At 48.6% G+C, this 27,424-nt stretch overlaps 1 protein-coding gene across 1 annotated transcript in view; it reads left to right on the forward strand.

The window, feature by feature from the left end:
• Positions 1 to 3,141: 3,141 nt before the first annotated feature.
• The window catches only part of LOC128272887 (protein daughterless), a 60,765-nt gene continuing 36,482 nt past the window's right edge, over positions 3,142 to 27,424 (forward strand). Inside the window, exon 1 of the mRNA XM_053010769.1 lies at positions 3,142 to 3,237. Coding sequence (XP_052866729.1) covers positions 3,153 to 3,237 — 85 coding nt within the window. The 5' untranslated portion in view covers positions 3,142 to 3,152. The remainder of the gene's footprint in view (positions 3,238 to 27,424) is intronic.

Below are 27,424 nucleotides of genomic sequence, written 5' to 3' on the forward strand. Positions count from 1 at the left end.
CTGTGGAAAATAATAAGGAACTTCTTTCGATGTTAGAAAATAAATTCTTTTTTGTGACGTTTCAATGAACGGTTATGCGTTGCCGTTGCATACAATTTGGAATGGTCGGTTGGTCGGAATCTTTTGTGTTGAAATGTTTTCCACTAAGCTCACCCTAATACAGGTTAAACCAAGAGCCGATTGGCTTGGACCGGGATCGTTAGTCAAATTCCAAAAACTTTCTTCCGACATTTCAAATCAAGAGTTTAATTCCTTCCGGTCAACATGTTATTGCTTATTCATTTGGTCTGGTTATTTGATTCCAGATTTCATATAACAGGTCTATACGTTGAGAATCGGAAGTTTAAAAAGATGACTGTACCTGCCGATTGGGACTTCCCAGTTTTGCTGTTTTGATAAACGATTTCAGGTCGAAAAAAAAATATTTCGGCTTGCAACTCATCTTTAAAAGGGTTAAACTAAGTCAACTTTTGTGCCTGAAAATGACGTTTTGCGGAGATTATTATTTCGTTTTGCGAAGATTATTATTTCGTTTTGCGGAGAATTTCAAAATGGCGATTTTGACTTAACAAACAAAAAGCCTCGAAAGACTCCAAAAAACGAACTTTCTGATGGGACAGAAAGGTTCAATGCTTCACAAGCTCCTAAAACCTGATGAAAACGTTAATTCCGATCGCTACTGATAACAAGTGATTAATGTGAGCCATCGAAAAACGACCAAAATGCAATTCTAGTGTTTTTTCAATGGAGGCGCCTAGTCCCTCATAGCCTGGCGCTTCCAAGTCCCAAAAAGCAAAACAGTTTCAGGAAACTATCAAATCACTTGGATGGGAGTTTCTATCCTTTCCCGCGTTATTCACCAGACTTGGTTCTTTCCGAATATCATTCATTTTCATCGATGGGACACGTATTGGCTGAACAGCCCTTCGTTTTTCTACGAGGAAGTCGAAATTGGATGACTAATTAGTTTACTTAAAAAGTCGAAGAGTTCTTTTGTCGGGGAATCCATGATATAGCAGAGAGATAGGAGAAAAGTATAGCTAGCGATGGCACCGCATTAAAATCGCATTAAAATTTTATAAACATTTTGTGTGTGTTAAAAAAGTTCCGATTCTCAACTCTTAGACCTATTTGTTGTTTACTTTTCGAATCAGGTTGTGGAATTGATTGACGCTTTCTTAACGAACCTATCCCAAGCTAGTTTCCGGCTCTCGTTTTAACCTGTGTTAGAGTGATCTTAATTTTCATCAATATGAAAGCAAGAATTAATAAAAGTGCTGCAATGTTTACCACGTACAATTGACAGTGTAGCATTATAGCAAATCGAGAAGCCATAATCGCCATAAAGCATTGAAGTTTTCTTCCAAGAAAGTTAAACGGTAGTGTTTTGGCCGTCAAGCGAATAGAAAGAGATAGCGCACTGCGAATCCTGTCGTGAATCCGTTCGTCCCGTTCGTACTCGCCCATCGGATTTGTTCGGGATTTGTTCGGGATTTGTTCGGGATTTCAAATTCATTCTTACCCAGTGAACATAATAGGCACTCATCGGGCACTCGGGCACTCAATTTTGTTCATGTTGCACTATGGGTAAATGGCAGACATAAAGCAACTTTAACAAGTTACTATTTTTGTAAAAGATTTCTTTATCATGGAGGAAAACATTTACGACGATATCGCGATTGATCATGTTTTTAATCAAGTAGATAATATCGCTTTAAGTTTGGATGAAAAAAGGCTAATTAGTACTCTATCAAACGTTGCAATAATAGTTCAGGAGTAATAATTTGGATGGTAAAAATTCCCACAAACGCAATGGGTTATGCTCATCGATCATTTCATACCATTTTTTACATTCATAAGGCATTAGATTAAAACATGTTAAATGTGTGCACCTATCCGATATAAATTCCCCACAGTGCGTTAGGAAAAAATCGCACGACGGATGAATTCGTGAGTTACTTTGCCCGTTACGGTTGGAAGAGCGAGAAAGGAACAAACATGTTCGAAGGAGCGAATGAAACGACACCACCCGGATTCTGCGGAATCGCGAGCTTGACGGTCCGAGGGGGTAGGAACGAGGAGTGCCAGATGAATTGTGAGTTACCTTCGGGATTGTCGTAGGTTGACTCGGCTTTTTTCGGGATTGTCGTAGGTTGACTCGGGTGTCAGGTTCGTCATCAAAGTTAGGTTCGCAGTGTCTTAGTTATGTTCAAAAATAGGTCGGATTCATAAAAACAACATTTTGACATTTCGTGTAAGACACATTGGAAAAAAGCTCAAGCTCAAAATCTAAAGAAGAAAATAACAACGTTTTGTGTGCTCGGGAAAAAGTGTTCCGTCGGGACGCGTTTCTTTTCGCATCCTCCCGCCGCCGACGACCATCGAGAAGACACGGGTGCGCGTTTTCGCAACGCAACATTTTTTTAAAATCCGCGGAACGTGTCGAACGAGAGCGCCGTCGAACTGTGTGTGCTTGTACCCCTTCCGGCGTGTGTGAGTGCGTGCGTGCGAGCGTGCGTGCGTGCGTGAGTGTACGTGTATTCTGTCCTCTGCACAGCATCGTGAAAGGCCAGTCGAAACACACGGGAGGACCTGCTGCTGCTGGGGTCCGTTGGAGCGGTCTGTTGATTCGAACTGGACACTCTCCGTGCGTGCGGGAAAGGAGTTTACCCCGTTCGCAGATATTTGGAAGAATCGTCACGGATCCGTGTCTTCGCCGCGCCCGCCACCGCAACCCATCCGAAAGTCCGTGTCGTGCGTGAGGTTGCACCAGTGTGTGCGGGTGCGAGTGTGTGTGTGTGTGAGGTTTGTGCGTGCGTGACCAGTGTGTAGGAGAAGAGATTCAGATGAACCGCAGTGGTGCGGGCGCGTGTGTGTGCACGGCGTTTGCCTGTGTTTAATAGGCGTTTTTTTTTTCGTTGTTCCCTCTCGCTCTATTGTTCGTCTCAGTGGTGGTGGTGGTGGCTCACTCTACCGTGCGCTAGGGGCACTGTCCGTTGTGTGTGTGTGTGTCTGGTAAAGAGGCTGCAACGCTGCAACGCCGTGTGAGAGAGAGGGAGAGAGCATACCGACCGTCCGTCCGGGCAAGTGTGCGGCGACGGGTTTTGGTGCCGAAACTCTGTCGGAGAAGAGGATATTAGAGGGTCCCGAAAATGGCCACGAGCGACGACGAACATTTCCATCTGTACGAGGTGTTTCAGAACTGCTTCAACAAAATCGCCAACAAGCAGCCGCCTGGTAAGCATAGTTGCGTCGCCAAGTGCGCGCGCGTCCTTCTCCCCACAAGAGGAGATGACGGAGATGACGGTGTGCGTGTGTGTGTGTGTGCGAGCTCCGCCAGAAGAAAGGTGCCGCGCAGCACGGCCGCCAACAGTAGGCCGTGCGTGCGTTTGCTGGGATCGTGTAGTAGTGTGCGTGTCACAGCGAATGTTTCTCAACGGGTTCGTGGCTGGGGTATAATTTTTATGATTCCTCTTTTTTAGCCCTTTCCTTTCCTCTCGCTGGGAGCGGCCACTCTCTGTCTCTCTCGGGCCATCAACACAAGCACACACACACACTCACACGCTCACTCCCTCCGACGGAACCGCGGATCGGTAAAGTGCGGGAAGACGCGTTGGAAAATTGTTCGTCATCCATCCACTGGCCAGCTTCGCTCTCTTTCCAGCGCACCCCTTCCACTTCGACACTGTCCCGTTCTCGCTTCCTGTCACCGTCTCGCTCGTGCGCCCGTCGTTGGGTGCGAGACTGAAAATCTTCGTGCGTGTGTCTCGAGATGTGTGGAAAAGGGGTTTCCAATGGTTGGCCAGGGAGGGGCGCAGGGGCTGTCCACGATCAACACACTGAAGTGCAATAGATATTGGGGAACACTAGCTGCTTCGGTGTGTGTGAGTGTGTTACGGTCGATTGGTTTCGAACAACGACCGACCGACCCCCGAGAGGGAAAAAAGAGTGGTTCTCTGTGTGTGTGTTGGTGTGCGAAAGAGAGAGAGAGAGAGCGTGCCGAGAGTTTGAGAAAATAATGATTTTTCTTTCCCAAAAATATTGGCTCGCCAAAATCGAGGCGAAAATATGCTGCGGAAAATGAGTCCGTTTTGGGGGGGGGGGGGCTGTTCGCAGACAGGGTTAGGGGTCATTTTCCCCCCGACGGCTAATGGCGAAAAGTTTACACCGATGTTGCGCGGCACGTTTGTGTTGTTTGTTGGATTGTTGACCACAACGGCAGCAGCAACAGCACCCGCGGAATGTGTGTTGGTTGTTTTTGTGCCAAGAAAATTACCACCACAACCCCAGGCGGACGGACAGTCGTTTGGGTGTGTGGGTGGACACACGAACGTGATAAAGTGCGTCGCATCGCACCATTGTCAGAGAGCGAGACCGAGAGAGAGAGCTCGCTATTTGTTGGAAAATGCAAATTCGTGAGGAAAAGGCAATCGAGAACAAAAACAGCGACGTCGATTTTGGTTTATTGCATATTTTCGATAATTTCCCGACGTTTTTTTGCCTCTTTTAGACGAGGAGGAGGGCATGCAGAGAGAGAGAGAGTGTGGGAATTTTCTTCGTCGCCGTCGACGGAAAATAGCCTACGCCCGTCCGCCAGAAGGGTGGCCGAGTGATGAACCCCTCGCGGGCATATTTGTTGTCATCGTCGTCTCCTACACGGAGACGCGCGCGATGCTGTGTTGTGCCCCGGGAGAGAGTCGAACTGTCAGATGCAGTGGCAGCATATCGCAGTCGGCGGCGGCGGCCCAGCGCAAAGTAGCAAGGAAAATAAAACAACGACAGAGCGAGAGAGAGAGCGAAAAAAATAACACTTCTTTTCAAGGCAGGAAAAGTAATGGAAAAGCAATCTCGCGCACTGACATTTCCGCGTTCGGTTTTCTCATGCGGCCGAACCTACGCCGGAGGCGGCCTGCCCCCACACACCGTGGGGGCAATATCAGCAACAGTCGGCTACAATGTTGTGCCCCCCGTACGTAGACGATGTATACACTTTGTTACTGAAACGAAGTTGGCTTGGCGGCGACGGCGGCGACGGCCTTCGTCGCCCGCCGATGGGTGCTGAGACGTTGCACGATTCCCTCGACCACCCAACGGCCTTTATCTGGCGGGGCACATGCCTCGAAGATGTGTTTTTACCTCAACAAACCCGGCGGGTTCATTTACAATCGTGTCGAACCGTGCCTTCATTCTTAGGCCGTATTCGGTGGCTACGGTGGCCAACAAATATAGGGTCGAATTAACTCGAAAACTCTTCATGATTCTAAATGTATGTCGTTGCCTTCAAAGTACTCTCTACTCTAAGCAGTATACATTCTTCGTTTAGGATCCCACCTTCTCTACCGACTCTAAAAGGTGTCCTCGGATCGGTCTACTAAGTTAAAGCACCCGAAGGAGCTATGCTTTAGCTTCGCAGGCGTCGTTTAAAGGAACAAAACTTCTTTCTAGCCGAAACTTTCCCACCTTCGTTCGTTGGCCTTTCTTGCGGGTGTTCACCGCGACGTCAAAGTTTGCCCAAATTTTAAAACCTTTGGCGTTGGGCAATCACCATCATATCTACTGAATATCTCGCCCATACTCGGGTTGCGAGAACCGGGCACAGTGTATCCGTCGATTGGCTTAGAGATTGTCTCGAAGAGACTGCCTTCCGGTTGAAACAGCGACGTCGGTCTGGGGGGTGAATCATGCTTTTTGTGTTATGGTATCGGCGCCGATAAGACGAATCCATCAGACGACCACCAGCACCAGGGTTTGTGGTTAATATTGCCGGGGTAGATAGGAAACGAAAAAAAAAAACAAAACAAATGACTGTACACACCAACGCGACCCAGAAAGAAACGCCTTTTGAGTTTCTGCCACGTAACGCTGTGTTTATCAATGTCACGTTACAGCATTACAGCGTTATGCAATATGTCAACAATTGTAAAGAATTAATCGAAATATTAAATCGGGGAAGTCCTCTATGTTGATGTTAAATTCAATACTAGATTGAAGATGTTTCCGATGGTCCGCTTTGGGTCAAATATGCACCCTTTTGTTTAATTTTTTGCCATTTCATAATGCTTCTTTCATAGAAGTCTTGGTTCTTATTGGCGAAAAACTCTAGTAATCGATTTTCACAATCTTCTCTTATCAGTTATTCAGATCAATTTATCAATTTATCAATTATTCAGATCCCATTTTCTTATCGCTCAGGAAGTTTTGCAATCCGATAACTTGTCAACCGGAATTTCTGTTTAGTCACTACGGACGTGTGTTGTCATTTATTGTCAATCACTAACCTCAAACGGCCCAGTTGTTGATAGTAGAGTTCTGAATGCAGAGTTTCGCCATACGAAAGCAACTCATAATAAATCATTCCCTTCAAGTCCCACCAAATACACAGTAGAACCTTTCTGGACGTCAGACCTGACATAGCCACCATGTGCGATGCTTCATCCCGCTTGGACAACGATCGTCTTTGCACGATAGTATCCCACTTCGGTTTGATCGATACTTTACGAAATATCGATCACTAACGGCCGATCTACCGAGAAACTAATGGATTTGGTTTTTCGCCAACCTAATAATAAATTGAGAACTGCTTCGGACGGCACTCGCCTGCCCTGCTGCGCGATGACTGCATTAGCAACACCGCCATGTCTCGGCCATGTCTCGGGAGAGAAGGTATCCCCGTACTTGCTGCATTCTGGTCCACGGTGCGGCGATTTTAGCTGTTCACATTTTATATTTATGGGACAATTATAAATGGTACTTGTCACACGGCGCGGCGTACGCACCGCCCCGATCCTGCACTGATTTTGCGTGCGATCGGTTCTTGCTCGTTGCGCGCTGGATCGGACCGCCGGGCTGATGTTGTTGATGTTTTTTTAATGGAACTGATCCCATCCTTACCTCCCCTCCGGGTGTGGCGCATGTTGCTCCATTATGCTCTACCCCGTTAATCTTGTCACACCGTGCCACACACGGCTGAGGGTCTGTGGGACCGCCTTTTTGTTTTTCGGTGTATTTCGAATCATTCGCCTCCCCGATGTGTTCGGTTCGTGGATTTTGTTGTTGCGTTGCGGTCCGTTATCTTGTTGTTTTATTGCTCATGTCGCCGCTTTTCTCGCCGACGCCGGTAATCGAATTACCGCGAAGGAAATGTGGACTTTTCACGCCAGGCCTCGCGGCGGCTATCTCGGGAGTGAGAAATAGAACCGTCAACCACCGTCATCGGCAGTTCGATCGGACCATGGACGGCGGCGGCGGCCACGAAGATAGTGTACTTGTTGTTGTTGGTCGGTTGGTCGGTCGGGACCGATTAAAAATCCCTCCCCGGGGCCCGAAAAGGCAGATTAATGTCTATCGCGCAGCAGTCTATCGATCGCCACCCCACGGCATGCTCCCCCGCTGCTGTGGTCGATTCGCTGTTTTTCGGAGGCCAATCGCTCGTGGCCGGGAACGTGGAGAAGGCCAGGCCAGAGATTACGCAGTCGGGTCGGGCTGCGGGGAACGGCTGATAAACGTCACGGCTCGGGGGAGAGAAGTGTCGCCCGTCGGGCCGCGGCCGATTGTTGCCGCCGCGCTTTTTCGCATTCGCCCGGCAGTCGGCAAGCGTTGATTTATGGTCTCTCTCCATACCGACGCGCCTTCCTCCCCGATCCAGGATCCCCGGAACGCTGCCCATCCGGTGTGTGTGGTAGGCCCTCGTAGGGACCCCGTTCCACCCGGCATCGTAATGAGGCGGATCGGATTGTCAGTTCTTGGTTGGAAAATTCGCCCCGCGGACCCGTCATAATCGAGTTACAGTTTCGATAGCTGGAGCCGCCATTTTCCAAGTCGCGACGGTTTCCAAAAACCCTTGGCGGTGGTGGCGGCGTCGCGCACAGTCCATTTGTCTTGGCCCCGTATCATTTCTCATGATGTGGGCAGTGTGGGGGCCGGAGGCTGCAAGTCTCGCTAAAACAAACCGTGGAATGTTGTGTCACTACTGTGTGTAAGTCTTGGCGGGCTCCCAGATCCCAGAGCTTGGCTGTGGTGTCAGTGTGGGGCCCATTTTCAATTTTGTCCATTTATTATCTCTCCCCAGGCCGTCGGCGCGGGAGAGATAGCCACGGATTATTCGGCATCAGCCGGGGCAACATTAGCATTCTCCGTCGCGCCGTGGATGGCAATATTTTCTTATCGACGGAACCGCTGGCGGGTGGCCACCGGTTTGTTGTTGCAACTCGCAACCCCCGGCTCAAGAACCGCGCTCCGTGGGGCTTCCACCTGGTGGTGGAGCTGGTTGCTTATGTTTGCCGCCGGTCCGTAGCTAGGGAACCGGAGGTCGAGAAACCGGAGCTATCTTACCACAGCAATTCATCGATAAGCTTCGTGCCTCGGTGACTGGGCGGTGTCTCGATTGCGCTTTTCGCGCGGGGGTTAGTAATCAGCGCCAGCGGCGGCCACAACTTCGATCGATTCGGAATCCCTCCACGGCCCAGCCCTCGATTTGCTTATGCTGGGGCTGCGACCGGTGCTGCTGCTGCTGCTGCAGTGGCTTTAGTATAGTGACACACTCATTGTGCACTATCAATTATCACAAACAACGACGGGGTGGCTGGTCCTACGGTGTAGGGGGCCCTATTATCAGCCTCTCACGAACGACCGATAGCCTTGTTCTTCCCGGCCGCGGATTATGGACAGTCGGCTACCGAGGGCTTCGGGCTGGTCCGTAGCGGAAATTATCTTTCTGCCATTAGTCTCCCAGCCAGTCCCAATTGCGCTGCAATCGAAACGCGGAGGGAACGCCCCGCCGGAGTCACTCCTTCTGTGGGCAACTTCAAATTATCGCCATTATTATAATTATCTCCATATCGATTAAAAGCGATCGATGACAGGAGTAAGTAGATAGGGCGCAGGGCCCGAGAATGCGTGGTCTGCGTGGTGCTTGAGCTCGCAATGCTTGGCACGCGATTTCGACGGAACAAATCGACCGATTAGTCGTGACACAGTCGGCTAGGAATCTAATTTGCGTTTGATAATTCCTTCTGCTGCACCCGAGTTACCACCAAGATGGGGGCTATGGTGCGAACTTTTGTCCGGCTTTTGTGGCCGAGCGCGCGAATCGAGAACGTGTGTCATCGTTGCTGGGGAAGCGCGTCGGTCGGTGTTTTTTGCCCGTCCAAGATGCTGAGAGATTTATGTGGGCCGCGGCTGCGGCGCCATCCGCTCGGATCGTACAGTTTAGTTATGTTCCGAATAGTGAGTCATTTGATGTATGCAGTCGCCAGATCGGCTTCATAGAGGGCCTAGTTGGACTAGTGTGTGTGAGTCAGAGAAAAACAGATGCTGCTTCAATGTCTTCCTAGTCCAGTGCTTTGCTAATACGTAAATAGAGGAACAATCGGGAATGAGGTCTTAAAAATGTTCCTGACAGGCTTAGTACGGAACGCAATATTTACTTTTTGTGTCCAAAACCTCGATTCCCGAAGGACAACTGTGTTGTGTACGTTGTTCATCAATCATATGTCGTATACATCGCATATTTGAGAGACATATATTTAGAACCCATCCACAGATGGCGCCCCAAGCTTTACCAGAAATTCGACTGAATTCGACCCAAATTCGAGGTGACAAATGTTACTATTAGGTCTAAGAGTTAATTCTTCCGGTTTTTATTGGACATTTGTGACCTAACTACAACAACAAAACGTATGACTACCTTAACGAAAGTATTGCCCACCGTTAGCTACTATTTTTTCCCATCGTTTAGGTAGTTCCTCTATTCCGTGTCGATAGAACTTCTTATCTTTGAGAGCGATCCCCTTGGGGACCAATTTTTTCAATACTTTCATAAGAAGTGAACCGCTGTGCTTCCAAATCTAACGGATCAAATATTAGCTTTGCTTCAAATGCATTAATTGTTGTTTATGGGATTGTCCTTCAATAATTTCATTAGGTTTTAAAAGCTCAAAGTATACCACACCTTTCATATCCCACCATATGCACAGTATAACCGTTGCGCAATGAATATTTCGCTTTGGTTGCGGTGGACATGGTTCACCAAGCTATATCCAGATCTTTTTGGGTTTAGGATTCTTGTAATAACTCCCCTTTACATCACCAGCGACGATTCGGCACAAGAACCCCTTTTTCTGCCATGCAAGCAGTAATGAAAAAGTACTTCCAGCAAAAACGCTTTATCAGGAACAAAACTTGACATGTTTATATGCTCAAAACAGATTTAACACTTTAACCAAACAATCTATACTGCGTTAGATGCGTAATGACAGTAGCTATCAAACACATATTTCGTAAAAAAAATATTTGTTATATTTAGTGAGAAACGCCATCTCTTGTAAAACCGCAAGAATTAACTCCTAGACCTAATAATACATTCATAAATAATGTGAAAGGATTAATGAATGCCATGAGAGTTAGAAATAACATACCCATTTTAATTATTTGGCCTTTTAAATATTTTATTTCCACGGATCGATTCACGGACATTCTGTGGAAAATGGTGCAACTTCGCAAAACTATTGGCCCCGCTAGGATCATCGATCGTCTTTTGTCGATAGTCAGTGGTTTTCGAAATCATTTTAGGGGGTGTCAGACACTTCGCTCAACATATGCTCGGTCGCTTCCTGGAGCCCATGAGGATGCTCTGAGGTCACCGAAGTACTTCGGCGATGGCCATTTGCTAGATAGCCGGTGAGTTTGTGCTCACTCGTGCTCGGTGAATGTTTTTCTTTCGCAAGTCTGTATGTGTGTGTGTCTGTGGACCATTGGCTCGTGTGGCCGAGCCGCGAGTGGCTTGTGGGAGGCGTAGGGGGGTATCGAGAAGACCTGGACATGAAATGTGAGATAAACGACAAGATGCTGCCGCGACCGTCGACCGTCGTTTTTCGCCGTAATTAAAGAAGCGCGCTTCTTTATGCGACCATTTCTTACCCCCTCCTTCGCTCTCTCTCTTTCTTTCACTCTCTCTAATACTCCGTCTCTCTCTAACGCACGCGGCGCACGCTGGCTTCGATCGTGAATCGATCGTTGTTGGCTAATGTTGTTTGTTGATGTTGGACTCCTCATCGTGCCGTCGCCGCCGCCGCTGGTTCCTTGGTGGCGCTCCCCGAAAAAAGCGAAAGCCATCAAAATGGAGGCCAGCGTTCGAGGGAGAGAGAGAGAGACAGGAGAGGGGTTGGGATCCAACGTGGTGATCATCGGCGCGTGGTGGTGCTTGCGCGCGTTGCGTGTGCACCGCGAACGATCGACATTATCGTAGATTCTCGTGCTCCGACCGGCGATAGGACATCGGAGCACACCCCCTCGGCGCCGTTTTCACTTTCTTCGTCCCCGCGACCCAGGAATTAGCGCAACACACGCAACGCTCGTCAGAGGGGGAGCCGTTCGGGGCGCACTTAATGACGTCGCGCAAACGTGTGGAGCTCTCTTCTGGGCAGCTTCCGATCGCGCATTTAATTATTGATTCACTGGTTCACGTCGTGGCAGAGGGGGTCCGAAGCGAGGCAAAAGGGCCCTTTCCAACGCATAAAAAGACCATGTCGGCCGGTCGGCGTGGCACATATGGCCGGGGGTGGTGCTGTGATGTCTAGCGATCCTCGACGAAGAAGCGATCATCTTTTTGGCTCGACTCACGCACACGAGCGCAGGCCTGGGTTGAACGAATCTTTTGTGTGTGGGAAAATGGTGGACCCGGACTGGGGGCCCTGCTGGCGGAAGGGCGGGAAGAGATCAAAACATAAATAATGAAATTATTGCTCTTTCTTGGACTGTATTTTTGGAAATCATGCTCTTCCTTTGTGTACCCACACGGGTGGGTCCGAGTTCGAGTCTCCCGGTCGGGTGGGTGCCCCTTTCCTCTCCAAACCCCAGCATGGGCCCTGCCCTGCTCTCCGATACTAATGATCATCCACTTCTCGTGGGGTTTCGGTGCTTCAAGATGCTTTGTATGTTTTTATTTTCTTTTTCTCCACCGTTGTTCGGTTGTTCGGTTTGCTCCGGATCGTGGCCGTGTGCCTGGGAGCAATACGAGGAGATCCTCTTCTGAAGTCATTCGGAGCATTATTTATCGCGCACCACGATTCGTCGGCCTCTCAACACTTTTTCGCGCCTCGACGGATGACCGCAACCCAGCGCGGAGGGCCGGACGAGGAGTCAGTCTCCCGTTGCTAATCCTCGAAAACTGGTGAATAATCCCCAGTTTTCCCCAGGTTCGGGTGACAGGTTTAATGGCGTTCTTCGCGCCCATCATCCGGACCCGTTTCCGAACGCCCGATCTGCACCTTCGAGAGAGAGAGAGTGTGACCACCGGTGTCGTGAATTATTTACGATCGTTAACCGCGTCGTCGCGTTGGTGCGAAATTTTCCGCCCTGAACCTGATGTGTGTGTGTGTGTGGTTTGTGGTTGGGTTATTTATTGTTTTATGTCTCCATCAAAAACTCAGAAGAAACCGTTCGATTCCGTTTCGGTTTTGCATTTTATGACGGGCCCCGCTTACTACTGTGGCCAAAAAATAGCGGGAAACCGTTGTCCGAAGGTTATGCTGGGGTGCCTTGGTGATCATGAATGTCTTCCAAATGGGCAAACCGTCAACAAAGAATACCTGTTGAATGTATGTGGATTGGATTCGATGGAGAGACACAATTCTTGGTTTTTTGCGTCTTATTTTCGTGATCATTTTGTCGAAAACTCGACCCAGATCGTTCCGCAACTGCCGCAGTCGCCAGACGGGTTATTCGCTAAACTCAAGAAACCGTTCCGAGGACACCTTTTACAGTAATTGCGGAGATCGGAGCTGAAATTAACAATATATTGAAGAAAGAATAATTTGAATTGCATAGAGTAGGGATTATTTTAATGGTTTTGACATAGACTTAGAAGAATAAAGACGGATTTTTCAAGCAGTTGAGATCTCGAACGAACACCCAAAAAATGTCTTCCTCTGGCAGAAGATCATAAGGCAGAGGAGCAACAAAAAATGACAACTTTAACGGGCGCTGCGCTCATTTAAATCCCAATCGTTCGCCGGGGGTTCGGCCGAGGTGTCCATAATTGGGGGACCACCATATAATAACTATGGCCACGCACACAGTTCACACGGCCGCTCGGAGGAACTCGTGTGAGACCTCGTCCGCGGGCGGCGCATCACGAGAATTCTGATTTACATTGCTCCGTCTCCGATTTATGTGCTGTGCTTCGGGCACCCCTTTGCGGGGCATCTTGACGCGCACCCAAAGTGGGTCCCCTCACGCCGGTTGGTCCCGCGGGAGAAATGTGTGAAAACCTGACTCCGGATTCCGCGGGATTAGCGGTGGGGCGGGTGGCGTGTGGCGAGGGCAGCAGCAGCATCGGCAGCATATGGGAGAAAGGGTGGCAACCGAGCGCGGCCGAAGCTGATTTGGAATTACTATTTATGATTTTATTTCCCGCCGAACGTTGGACTCTTTTTATGACGGGGCATAATTCTTCAGACCGCGCGGGGCCATATATCGCCCGGCGGATCGGAGTGGATCGTGGAGCGAGTGAGAGAGAGACAGAGTGCCAGGGCAGCGCGCATCATAAACATCGAGAATGTTGATGAGAATTGGAGAGAGGAATTATGGACCAAAAATGAAGGTTAAAATGAAAGAGAAGAAAAGGAAGATCTATGCTGCGCGGAAAATCGATCGCACAAACCGCGGAATCCAAGCTCCAAGTGGTCAATTCGATCGATCGACCGGCCGGCCACCGGTAAACGGATCGCAAGCGGATGTCTCTGTGCGTCACCCTGGCGTGCGATGATCGCGTCGTGAGGATGACGACGGCACCGAGGGACGACCAATGTTATGATTCGAACGCTAGCTCGCCGGTTGGTGGTGCTGCGCCTCTCGTAGCGCGTTACATCTTTTCCATAAACAACGGTGCTGGGTCCCGATGTTGGCCCCGGAAAATCGGCGCAGCATCTCAAACTCACCGGAATGAGTGAGAGAGAGATAGAGAGAGCGTGTGCGGCGAAGGACTTTGGCCGTTGGGGGAGAGAAGCACGCAACAAAACCGTTTGTTGATTTGCTGCTGCGTGGGAAGAAGAAAAGTGTTTGCGTGTTCGTCCGCGCGTGTGTGTGTGTGTGCTGCAGGACGACGAGAGGCCGCTCTCACTCCTGCTCGCTTTCGTCCGCCCTCGGCCTCGGGCATGGGATGGGAATTACGGGAAAAATATGAGATTATACATCAACGCCACCGAAAGGCAAAGGGAAAGGCCAATTATTATTACGACCGCTCGTCGCTCGTCGTCTCGGCGATGGGAAAAGAAAAACCCCGAGCGGGCGCGCGCGTCCGTCGCCGACGCCATCGACCCTTTCGGAGGGTGGATCATACAAAAAAAAAACAAAAAAGAGGGAAAGGTTTTCTGGAAACGCTCTCGGGACCATTTTCCTTCCCTCTAATCTGTTTCCTCTGCGGGGCTGCCGCGATTTGGGCGATCATCATTTTTTGTGTCATCTCCGGAGGGGCCTCCTTTCTCGTTATTCTTTCACCACTTAGCCGACACTCAACGTTGCTGTTGGGGACCCCTTTTTTGCTTTCGCCCAACACAAACGGAGTTCCGTCGCTATGGAAATGAGGGAAAATTCGTCGAGGTTCGGGCGACCAGGAACCGGGAGGAGGAAAATAAAGTAATTCCGTTCCCGGCGTGGGCAGCAACAAATTGACGGCCTTTCAGCTTCACTTTCGGACCGAACGAAGCCCCCCGCCGATCGACGGCGTTGCGAAACAGGGGGTTCACCGATCCGATTGACGATCATGCTCCGAGCCTCAAGCGAGCCCGGAAAGTAGGTCGAGTCGGCGGGGGAGGAGTCGACGCGTGGAACATGATTCGCAATCGGCGAGCCAAGCCGTCTCGTTGGTGGCCACCACCGGAATCCTGCGGCGAAGCGGTAAAGGAGCTGGGAAATACGCGTTGTGGCGGCGGCTTAGAGAGGCTTAGGACGGTCGGCCAGGGCTTGGCCAGCCGCGAAGTCGGGTTTTTCCTGCCCAGGGCGAGAGGGAGACAGAGAGACATGAGGGTGCTGATGGCCTTGGCGCGGGGCCCCAGAATCTCGTACCTGCAGTGGCCGGCGGCCCGCCGAAGCTTCACCGGACGGCGGACTAATTGCCTGCTGGCTGACCGATCCGGCGGACCTCGGCAGCCTCTACTTGCAACGGCCGACACCTACGAAAGACGCCAGATCACACCGCGTAGGTGGCGCTGGGTGGCGACGGAAAGGGTACTTTGGTGTGGTGAAGGTCGAACCAACGCCTTCCCTCTTTTTCGTTATGCTGCGAACTGACTGACGAGTGAGATGACGTCGTGCGAGGCTTCGCAGGCTACTGTGCCGGGGGTGGGAATGGACATTCGGCCTTGCATTTCTGCCCCCCTCCGTGGCGCACGACCCACGATCGAACGGAATGCAGGGCGCCAGCCTTCAAGAGGCTCGGCGGATCGCCGAAGCAAACGAAACTCGGCTGCTGCTGTCGTTGCTTACGAAGTGATCGAGATATAACTGGCGATAGGTCGGCCGATAGGTTTACGGTTTTGATTCACGAGATTAAGTCTGCTTCCGGCGACTGGAAGCTCTGCCCACCGCGGCCCGCCGTTAATTGAAGATTCTTGTACAACTATTATAAAATGGTATTATGAGCTAATAGGATCAAGCGATGTTGAGTGTTTTGTTGCTCATTCTGTTGCTCTTTCGAGCATTTTATTCGTCACGGCTTTAAATCGTTTGGTTTTGGGGTAACATAAAAATTGGTAGCATCCATTTGTTTTCCCTTTCTGAGAGTCTTTAATACAGCATTAACCGATCATTTAAAATTTTCTTCGTTATGCCAACGTGTATTTATGGTTTAGAAAGCTTACTGTCCTTCTGCTTTTAATAAAATTTTGAATCTTATATTTACATTTTATAAGTATCATCATTATTTTATGACATTATTACAACTATGTTTAGTTATGTTATGTTTTGTTTTGTTTCCCGAACTTTACACTAAATGCTTACATATTTTTTTAAATATTTATTATTTATTTTCTACAAAAAATCAACGTGCAACATAGCCTAATTGACAATTGAAAACATGACATAACTTAGAACTAGAACTAACACTAAACTGTTGCGTATAACAGTTTGGGTTCACTCCACCGCTGTCAACTCAACCTAGGCCCGGTAAACGGTCCAAGCGTTGAGGATCGAACGCGTGAAGATGGATCGTTTACCGGGAGAGCAGGTCGACGACCGAGAGACGAGTGATGCGAAAAAGGCGCAAACGGAGCGTGATGAAGATTAGTTGCGATCAGGAGACGGAAAGAACAGCAATGTTTTAGCACTCGGTGCTAGGAGTAATAAAGAACATTAACTACCTAACCGTGCTTAAAACATTTTTTAACCGTTGATCGCAGCGACAAACAACACTAAACACAACTGGCGAAACAAACGCCGAATACAAAAATTGAACATAAACGAAAGCAACATGGATGAAACAGTTACTAAAAAGATATGGAAGCAAAAACATCACGACACTGATCAAGGAACATATTAAAGTCAAAAAGCGACGACAAATTGTTATACGTACGACAGAGAGCTCGGGTCATTATGCCCGGTGAAGGACGACCGCGCATCAATTCTGAGTTCCAGGTTGGGTAGTTGTCGTCAGGTTTATTGCAACTCAGCTAGGTTAATATTGTTGTTATATAGTTGTCAGTTGTGATTGATCTTAAAAGTTGAGGATTCGGCTCTGTCTGTTCACACAATTAAATGCTGTAAGTGTTTTAGATTATTGTTTGGCTTATTATAAGTTATGAATGCAGAATTTGCTGTTAGTTTTGTTCATTCTCAATCGTTGCTTTAATTGTTTGGCGTCCTCGAAAAAGGCATTAAAACAATGTTTTGTAATGGATTAAGTTATTGAACGTTTTCCATCTTTGATGCGTTCAGTACGTGAACGCTTGCCAAAGAGATGTATGTGGCGGACGCGGAGATGTATGTGGCGAGCGAGTATAACGGCCACACAACCCACCAGCGCCAGCACACCATCGCAGCATCGACTTGCGATGGAGTCATCATCAACTGCTACTAATCAGCTTTCAATTCGACGTCCCGCGCACACTGGACGCCGTTTCCGAGACTCCACCAGTCATACCAGCCAGTAGTAGTAGTGGTGATGCCGCTGGTGCGCGAGTTGGCTGCATCATAATTAGTGTGCTTATGAATAATTTACTGACGTGTACTAATTTGTCTCCTCCCGGCCAAGCCAACTCGATGCCGCGACTGCCGTTGGCACCGGGCACACGGAGCACTACCGAAAATGGTAATTCATTTGTGGCTCTCTGGTGCGCTGACGATGCACATCGTGCGAACGTGTGCAGTGTTGGGGTTCGGCATCGCCACCGGAGTGCAGTGCATAATTGCAATGCGAATCACTGAAACTATCAGTGAGGGAGAGAGAGGGAGGGACCATCAAAACTCGTGGGTGGTGGGCGCTTTTAAGTGACCATTCATTCGCTGCAAGTGCCGTTTGGATGAGTTTATGTTTTTGGCCAAAATTGCAAAACGTACCCGTACCCGGAGCCAACACATCTCGTGGAAAGGATGTTCCTCTTCGCGCTAGAGTCCCGTGTCGAAGCCACACAGTCACTCACTCAGTCAGTCAGTCAGTCAGTCAGTTGGGCAAAATCCAACCCCACCAACGAGAGGGAGCAAATCACGAAGCGTGGCTCCTGTGCCAACAGCTGCCATTCGCGGGCTCCCGATGCATATGTGTGCGTTATCCTGCCGCCGCCGCCACCGAAAGGATACACGGCACAAAGGCAGCCTTTATTTATCCTTCGCCGGCGGTCACCGTCAGGACGCGATGAGTTCGGCTGTCGGTCGGTCGTTATGTCCTCCGGTGGCCAACTCCCGCAAAGGACAGGCTCGAAAGGAACACAAACCCCAACGCGTCGTTGCATGCGCAAGTGACGATAATCAATTTGCGGTCTCACGGAATCGTGTCCGCAAGCTGACCTCGCAGGGGCATGCTTGAGCTTTTGGGAACGAAACGGAAAGAATTTCAGTATAATTAGTGTGCGTTGTAGAATCATAATGAGCTCGTAAAGTCCCGAGCAGTAGTGTGCTCCCGGAATAGCGTTGGCCACTCAGTGGGCACGTTATTGAATAATGAATAAATCACTCAAATTTGGCTCCAGCGAAGTAAATTTGTGGGCTAATTGAATTATAATTGAATGAGACTCTCTACTCCATAACGCGCGTTGCATGATTATTATTGTTTGCTGTTTCAACTATATTATGTCGCTTTCAAACTAATAAATTGAAGCAAATAATTAAGGAAACTTGTGTTAACGAATATTCAAGGGATAGACACAGTCAAATTTAGCTAAATAAAACCCGAAAGCATAAATTAAATTCAGAATATTTTCAAACCAGGAATTCATCATAAATGGGAATAGTTTGGCATCATATTTGAATCATGGACTTTCATATCTTTGACCTCTTCTAACCAAATTCAATTTTAATTTCGTCCAAAAGTTTCTGTAAGAAAGGTTCTGCCGTGGCATTGGAAGCTCTTTAAAATAGTTTGACGTAACTATTCATTTACTATAATAATTGCTGACCTTGTCATGATTAAATGCTGCGCCAAATTCAAGCCAAGCTTTAATGTTTGCAACTTTTGCACTAAAAAAAGTCTTCTGATCGTATTTTACTGATTTTGTTTGTAAAATATAAGAGTGAGCCATTCTCACCATTTTGGCGACATCCTTGCTGAAAAGTCTCGTTACTCAACACTGAACTACTGATGTATCATTTTAGGTCATTTTTACCAGAACATATAGAACAAAATAAGAGATGAAGTCAATTTACTGCGGCTCAATTTAGCTGTGCTCATCTTAATTGCACTGCAAGAGTTAATAATAAGAACGGTTTCGGTAATTGGAAAATAAATTTAACTCACAAAACTATAAACTATTGAGGCTGGATAAAGAAAGTATCACGGAAGTGTTTAAACGGTGACCCATTTGCTAGCTTCCGGTGTGGAGGAACCAAATATTAATCGGGGAATAATCATCGGCTCGCGCGCTAAATTGAGGCTCCACAAGGTTCATTATACGTTGCTCCTTGTTCGCTCCACATCCTTCTTTTGGGGGAGGCCCAATTTCTTTTCCGCCTTCCCGAACGGCCCGATAATTGCAACCTCCGCCGATTCCACCCGTGTGTATCCTTTGACCGATCCGGGGCTCCAGCTTTCTCTTCGTACGCGGACCGTCGTCCAGTTCCGGAGGGGGCACTTCCGTGTGGCCGTTTCGCCGAATGTAGGACAATGGCAGTGAGGACCGGCTGCCATCTAGGTGGCCCCGTGCGGCTGTGTACCGTTATCCTTCCCCCACCCCCGGGCTTTAGGTTGCAGGTCCCGTTTCCGCGAAGAAAATGTTGAAATTTGCGCCACAAAAAAGCGAAAATAGTTTTGGCGTTTTTTTGCGCTTCTTCTTCCTGTGGCATATCCTGTGCTGTCCGTTTGAATTCGTTTCGCAAAAGGATTCGTTCCCTGTTACTTGTAGAGCCGCGTACACACACACCCTGCCGAAAGGAGGGACCTTTAGACACCTCACATATACTACGCTACGCACGTTCCAAGCGAGGAGGTTACCGTTGCATTGGTTCCGGTTCGTTGCACATCCGCGCCCGCTGCTGTCCCTTCCCACAGCATCCTCCCTCTGCAGCATACACACACACAGAGAGGGACACGGATCACCGACTGCGGCAGCACCACCACCAAGCGCGCGCTAGGTGTCCTGTTTGGTGCGTTGCGCGTCTCCCTCTATGGTGAACCTGTTCCGGGTCGGCCGTTCGAGGATATCCCCTCGCTATCGAGCTGCACCAGCCACCCCATGAAACACACGCACACCCGGAGAGAGGGTCCTGTTTTCGATCCCTTTTCGCTCGTGCGGTGCATCGTACGGCTTGGTCCGTACGGCTCTCGCCGCTTTCGTGCCGGTGTGTTGGTGTGTTCGCGTCCTTTCGAGTTGGTGGTGGTGGTGTGCCGCTTGCAAGGATGATGGCGGCCCATGGCGCGCGTATTATTGTGGCGTGTGGATGGCGGTGTTGGCGGTGGCGACGGCGTATGGAAGTCTGGTTCTGACGATTCCATTTCTCTCGGCTCCCTATTTTTTGTTGTCCGATTTGTGCAGGGCCGTATGATGTTCCGAATCCACCACCACCGACCAACGCCTCACCACGCCAGAACAAGGATCCTGCTCTTTCTCTGTGACCGACTGGCGCTTCGGATCCGGTGTGCGTGCGTGCGCTTCTTCTGTTTCCGGGTTGGTGGCCCATCGTTGTTTCCAGCGCGCTTTTCGTTTCATTAATTTTTAACTTTCATTACGTGGACCACGTATGTACGGGGCTCCGGCTCCACATGCTCCCCTTCCCGGTGGATCCTTCTGCTGCAGGAGGCTCCCGTTTCGTTCCGTTTTCGCTGTCCGTTGCGTTTCATGAACAGAGCCTCCTTTTTTGTAACGAAAATGATTCATTTTTTGTCCGGGGTCCTCCGCTCGTCGTGTTTAATTTAAATTTGATTTGAAATTATCAAAACCCCGCGCCACCACTCTCACTGGTGGCCCTCTGTGGGCCTGATATTTCACCGTCCGTTGGCCAAACATTGAGCCTGCTATGGCGTGTTTCCACTGGACCTTTGCATGATGGCGGCTACTATGGTCCTGCTTCCTTTTGAAAGAATCTTGGCTTGATTTCGTTTTAAATTCTATTACACTGCGCCCGCAGGCCTCGGGCCCGGGACAACGGCTCTCTAGGCCCGTCGGATGCATTTTGGGATTAATTTTAATCCTTAAGTAGGTGTATTAAATTTCATTCTAAAGTTCCATCAATTCCATGGCCCATGTTTTTAAAAAGTCGAAACGGAACAGAAACCGAATTCCGTTTGGTTGGTTCGGCAAATGAATGCGACTCCCCCACCACCGGAAATCGGGAAGCGAAACGAAGCGCACCCACCGGAACCGGCAAACAAGACCACCCTTCGACGGGGCGCACGTCAATTGGGCTCTGGTGGTGTCTTGCTCATGGCCATTGCAACCGTCACACGACACACCTAATTGACGGGCTTCGATCCGGTAGCACCGCGGGACGGGGAATTTGTAACCCAAATTGTAGTGTGTCGTTCGTTTCAGTTTCTATGATGTTTTATCTCGGCCAACACCGGAGCCAACGGAGGCGCAGCATATGTCGGACTGTATGGACTGTCGCGAAAAGTATTGTGTGCCCGAGGCTCCTGATAACGGGGACCGCGGGGCACACCGTTCCGCCGGTTGATTATTGTAATTATCAAACCAATAATACGTACCCTAAGCGCGAGACACGTCACGATCGAGTGGGGTCTGGGCCGCTACCGGCCCATCCCAGCTATCTGATGGGGGGGTTCGATTGCAACAGATGGCGCCCTAGAAAGGGGCCTCGAAAATCAATATTTATCAATATTTTAATGTTTAATAATGGTTAGGAATTTACCTTGTTTTTGTGTCCCACTTTTCAAGGGGAGTTTCGTTGTGAGTTGCGTTTGAAAATTGTCCAATTCTTTGCCTAATGTAATATTGTTTTTTGAGTTGGTGATGGCCTTTGTGTTGCTACTCAAATCACACCGATCGATAGCAATCTTAATCACCTGCTCCTGCTCCTTCGCAAAATCGTCATCATAGACCTCGTTCTGAGGATCCGATACGAAGAAGAAGGGAAAAGGATGATTTTGCGCTCAAAATGCGCTTCACACCACAAGCTGCTGCTGGCGTGGTGAGTTGCATAACCCCGATGGTGGTGATTGATGCACTGCTCGCGCCTCCTGCTGGTGCGCAAAATTATCATGCTCAACATGTGGGTTCGGCTTATGCTCTCCGATCGCGGCCGCGCATAGCGGCGCGGCGAAAGGGATCCGGCCGACGAACCGAACCGAGATGGGCATACTTTTGGTGACCTGTTGCAGAAACGAACACCTTGCGACCCTGATGCCTGAATGGCGCACCATATGCTCTCTCGAGCCCCGCTCCGCCCGCACGATTCCCGTTTCCTGATTTACCACCGAAATTTGCTCCCTTCGAGCGAACGAGAAAGTGTGTGGCTTTCTACTCAATCAAGCCCCGTTTTTTGTGGTGTGCAACGCTTGACGCCTTTCGAAAATGATTAATTTTTAGTTCCTCAGTTTCGCGGGGTCCAAATTTCGCGATTTGAATTATCGCGATTTAAATGCAACACGTTGATGGGCGCCAGTGCCGGGGACGAGCTAGCGAGCCCTTCTCTTCCTCACAGTCTGGCTAATCGACATCGGCAACATAGTAGTCGCAAACGGGCGATCAAGATACAGGGGCCGAGAGTTGGAAAACGAAACCGCGAAATATGCTGGTGGTAGATGATGTGAGTGCGCGGCCGGTGATGGGGCCGCCGCCGCCACCGACCTCGAATGCACCGAGCGAATGCGCGTGATGCACATGCTTATTTGTGCCGGCGACAGATGTTGTGGCTGTGGTTTGGGTCCCTGCGCCGAAGCTGAGAAAGTATGGTAAGATAGCGCGACGGACGACGGCGCTATGCTGCTGCTGGGGCTTCGAGTACGGGATTTACATGACGCGCTCCACTTACTGTGTCGTGGTAGTGGTGGTGGTGCAGTCATACAGAGGTCGCTGGGTGTGAAGGTTTGCTCAAAAGGAACACTTTTTTCCCCCGGTGGGACACCTACAGGGTGAACCAAAAAAACTGCAACAAACTTCAGACTGCTGTCATTTCTAAACCTCTCGTCCGACAGCTGTCAGATTTATACCAGTGACAGTTCATTATATTGTTTATAAGCGTGCAAAAGCATTTTGGTGGCAATTTTACAGAAAAAAAGTTATTCGTGATGGAACTCAACCGTAACAGTATGATTTCATTATATTTAGCTGGAAAACCACAAGTGGCTATCTTTAGAGCCCTCCAGCATTTAAATGTTAATAAATCTTTTGTGTCTCGTACCATCGCTCGTTACAGTGATACTGGTAGCGTAGCCTGACGTCAAGGAAGAGGACGAAAAAAAACAGCAACATCACCAGAAATGGTTCGAAAAGTGAAGAAGCGACTTCATCGAAATCCGTGTCGCACTGGCCGAAAAATGGCCCGTGCGCTGAACATATCGCAGTATGCCATTCGGCAAATATTGCAAAATGAGCTTGAACTAAAGCCATTGAAGTTCCAAAAAGTGCAAGATCTTACCGATGCACAAAAAAAAGTTACACTCGAAAGAGCCAAAGACTTGCTTCGCTTGGCCGCAAGTGGTGAACTGGCAAATTTGGTTTTCTCAGATGAGAAACCATTCGTTATCCAGCAGTTTGTAAACAAATAAAATGATCGTGTTTACTTGCCAGAGAGGTCAGCTGAAAATTTACACCTTCGGTTGGCCACCAGAACTCAAGCGCCGGCCATGGTGGGGGTGTGGGCCGCCATAACAGTCCATGGTCGCTATCCGCTCGTATTATTCGACCGTGGCGTCAAAATAAATGCCGAATATTATCGCAAAATATTCTGAAGAGTGTATTGGAGCCTAGGACACGCAAACATTTCGGTCGCAGACCTTGGACATTCCAACAGGACTCAGCCCCATCGCACTCAGCACGCGCCACCCATAAATGGTTAAAAAATGAGGTTCCTCGCTTCATTTCCGCCACACAATGGCCACCAAAATCTCCGGATGCCAATCCTTTGGACTATTGTGCCTGGGGTATTTTGGAAAGCAAAGTTGGAACTAAAAAATACCAAACTGTCGATCACCTCAAGCAAGCCCTTCGCCGAGAATGGGACAAAATACCGCAGAGCCACTTGCGGGCAGCGTGTGATGGTTTCATTGGCCGTTTGAAGGCCATAATTCGTGCCAAAGGTGGCCAATTCGAACAAACCTAATTTGTTCTAAAATTTTATGAAATTTCCGACATTTTTTGCTTTCATTCAATAAAATTGAATCAAAAATGAAAAAAATATGGCGTTTTACTTTGTTGCAGTTTTTTTGGTTCACCCTGTAATCCCCAGCCATCGAGAACGATTGACGATGGTTCGTACAACTAAATGACCAACCAGCAATTGTGTCTAATGTTCAGTATGTTGTTTACAGAGATAATTTTTTATACTCGTAAAGATCGCATCCGAAGATGGATATGATCTTAATTTTGTGTAAAACTTTACATTATTCCAATAAATGTTTTGGATATTTTCTTATTTATTCAGATTGGATAGCATGTTAGCATGGATAGCCTAAATAGCATGTTTACCAAACTTGAACATAAACTATGTTTTACGTTTATCATTAAATTAAATTAAAATCAAAATGGTGTTGCTTTAATTTAACTTCAAATTGGATGATCGCCAAAGAAGAAATTATCGTAAATCTTTATCCTAGAAAACATTATTTAGGTTAGGATTATATTATTTATATTTTTATTTATTAAAAAATTTATTATACATTACAAAACACAGCCAATGGGCAACGTAGCCTGATTAACAACTTACAACATTTACTGAATGAAACAGTTATTAAGAAGAGATAGAAACAAAAACATCGCGACACTGATCAAAGGACAGTATCAAGCGATTAAAATATTGATATACGTACTAACAGAACTAGTAACGGGTAATTATTTCCGGGCATCGAACAAACATCGAACAGGAGCTGAAAAGTTAAATCGAGCAAGGAATGTCGACCAGTCAATACGGGATGTCAAGATCTTAAATGCGAAAACAGCTTGAGTCGCAATCGTCTACGATGATCGTAGCCCAAGTAGAAGACAAGCCTACAAACAGCGCGTCTAGTGAACTTGTGTTGTAAGGCATCAATGCAACCAATCTAACATTGATGCACCGGATGCCACACAAGCAAACACCAGGAATGTTTTACGTCAACCGAAACTATTTATTTATTTATCTGGAACACAAAAAATTGATAAATTTGACCAGCCAACATCAATGGAACTGATTGAGTTGAGTTTTTGTTTTTATAAGACTCGAGATAGCCACATGTTTGACAAAACGACCGTTAATTCATTTAAAAGACCTTAAATTCGTTACAACAAACTCAAAAAGGTAATTAGGGTCAGATTTTCATGTCATTAAGTGTAGAAATGGAACGTGTAAAGCTCTCAACGTAGATAAGCAACATAACTCCGCGCAGCTTCAGTCGATCCATGGAACCTTCTAGATTAACCCATCATAGACCGCACGGAGATCGAGCATACCACCCTCTCGACGAGGTGGCTTCCGACGATGATCGTGCAATTTTCCCCCTTCTCTCCCTCTCATCTAATCCTAATGATCGCTCGGCGATTGTCGCCCGCCCCGTGGCCCACCCCCTGGCGGCGCTGCGTTCCGTAATGAGGAATGTTCCAAATCCTAGTCTGTGAACGGTGCGAGCACTTGAACCGCACTGTGCACCCGCTGGCCGATGCAATTTGTGTACCACCCTGTACCGCGACCACCGCGGCGGGATACTATAGCGTCGCGGGCCCGCCACAGAACACTTGAACCGCCGCCACCGCAAAGTGGTCTTTTCTCGAACCGCAGCTCTCCGCAGCAGCCGCTGGCCCCTTCTTGGGTCTTTGAAACACGATCTGTTGCATGTTTCGTGGTGCTCCGGTGTGTGTGTCGATGTTGTGGGAGAATGCACCATCGACCAGCGGAGGCAGGCCACGGCAGGAGGATTAGGATAGGTCACGGAGCGGGCACGACGGTGGTCGCGCGCTCCGTGTCTGTCGGTTGTCTGTCTTTGATGAGGGTGGAAACCGTGAGTGTGAATCGCACCAAAGACCACCACTATCGAGAGGGAGGGAGAGAGAGAACGGATGATCCGTGATGCGCACGCGTGTGTCTGTGTGTTCCTATTTCGGTAGTGGAAAGGTACGATCATCGGGGTTCACCTTACGCGCGAGTTGCGTGTTGAGGCGGCGCAAGTAATTAGACGGCCGAGAGAGCGCAGGGATGCGTCCCGGGACATCCGAAAACCAATTCTGACAGCGCAGCAGCAGCATCACCCCCTGTGACACGACCCGTTCGATGCTCTGCTTCTTCCTCCCGTGTTGGATCCACATCCGGTCCGCTGACGATCGATCGGAGTCGCTCTAGTGCGCGCCAGCATAATCCGTCTGCGCATGATGACGGTGCTCTTTCGTGTGCGCTTGGAGAAGTTTCCGAATTATGCCGGTGGCACAGAGCTCAATAATGTGGGCTCGTCGGTGATGCTCCGGTCTCCGGATGAGATGAGCCTAATGTTGACGTTTGACAGGTGCAGCTCAGGAAGTGCCTCCGGAGCAAGGTTAAACGGTTCGTTTAGGATTTGAGTATACGAGAAGTTTTCGGTGCTTCGGAGCAGCTGTCAGGCTTTTCATTGATGGGCAAAGTATGCAAAGCAGTAATGTTTCCAGCAAGCGATCCGATGGATTCAAGTCAGATCGCGTCGAGATTGGAGGCTTCTGATCCGGCGTCACCAGAACACGACCATATCAATCTCAATCCGTTCGCTCTCCGCTCCTCCCCGGTTAACAAGCCATTCTTTCCACGACCCATTTTTTCTCCCCAAAAAAGAAAAAAAGGGTGTCTGCAGACGGGGGGAAAATATCGTAAATCCACCGTGGCGCAGGGGCGGGATCGGGATCGGGTGGGGTTTTGTTTATCCTGTGACAACAACCCAACTTTGCCGCGGCGCCGCACCGTACCGAGAGTTCCACGAATTTTCGGTGCTCGCGATGCGTGTTGATTCGCAACATATGTGTGTGCGGTTAGCTGGCTGGCCTCGTGTGTGTGTGTGTGTGTGAATGCCCAAATTCTTATTCCAAACGGGGGTGGGCTTCTCACTGGTCCGGGCCGTATTTGTAGTGAGGGACTAAGTCCCTAATCCGATTCGCGCTGCGTCGTCAGGATATCAGGCGGACTTGTTTTTTGTTTGATTCAAGGTGGAACACCTTTGGGCTAGTAAATTCGGGGGAGTTCAAACGGTGTGCTTGTCGCAGAGAAGTGCCCAAGGGGGACTTTAATTCTTGGCGATTCATCAATTACTAAGTAATCCAACCCAATTGAAAGTGGAATATGTCGTGCGCTTTAAGGTGGAATTATTTTGCAAAACTATTTCTGCATAAGATTTCTTCTCGTAAGCATTTGTCTCATCGTTTAGTCAGAGTTGAGTCCCAAGTTGTCTTTGGAGAGGTTCTTTATCCCGTAAAAAACTAATCCTAGTTTACGTTAATCCTAGGTTACGTCGAATAAAATAATAGAAAAAAAACAATTGATTATCACCTTTGTGTATTATCAATTCGCGGAGTAGCTTGAAGTGATTCATAAGCCCATCGCAATAGGACAAACTACAGCTTAATTTCATCGCAATCATCGACCTCGACTGATTTCCGTTGATTTCTTACAATGT

This window comes from Anopheles cruzii, chromosome 3, assembly GCF_943734635.1.
Source record: "Anopheles cruzii chromosome 3, idAnoCruzAS_RS32_06, whole genome shotgun sequence".
Taxonomy (NCBI): domain Eukaryota; kingdom Metazoa; phylum Arthropoda; class Insecta; order Diptera; family Culicidae; genus Anopheles; species Anopheles cruzii.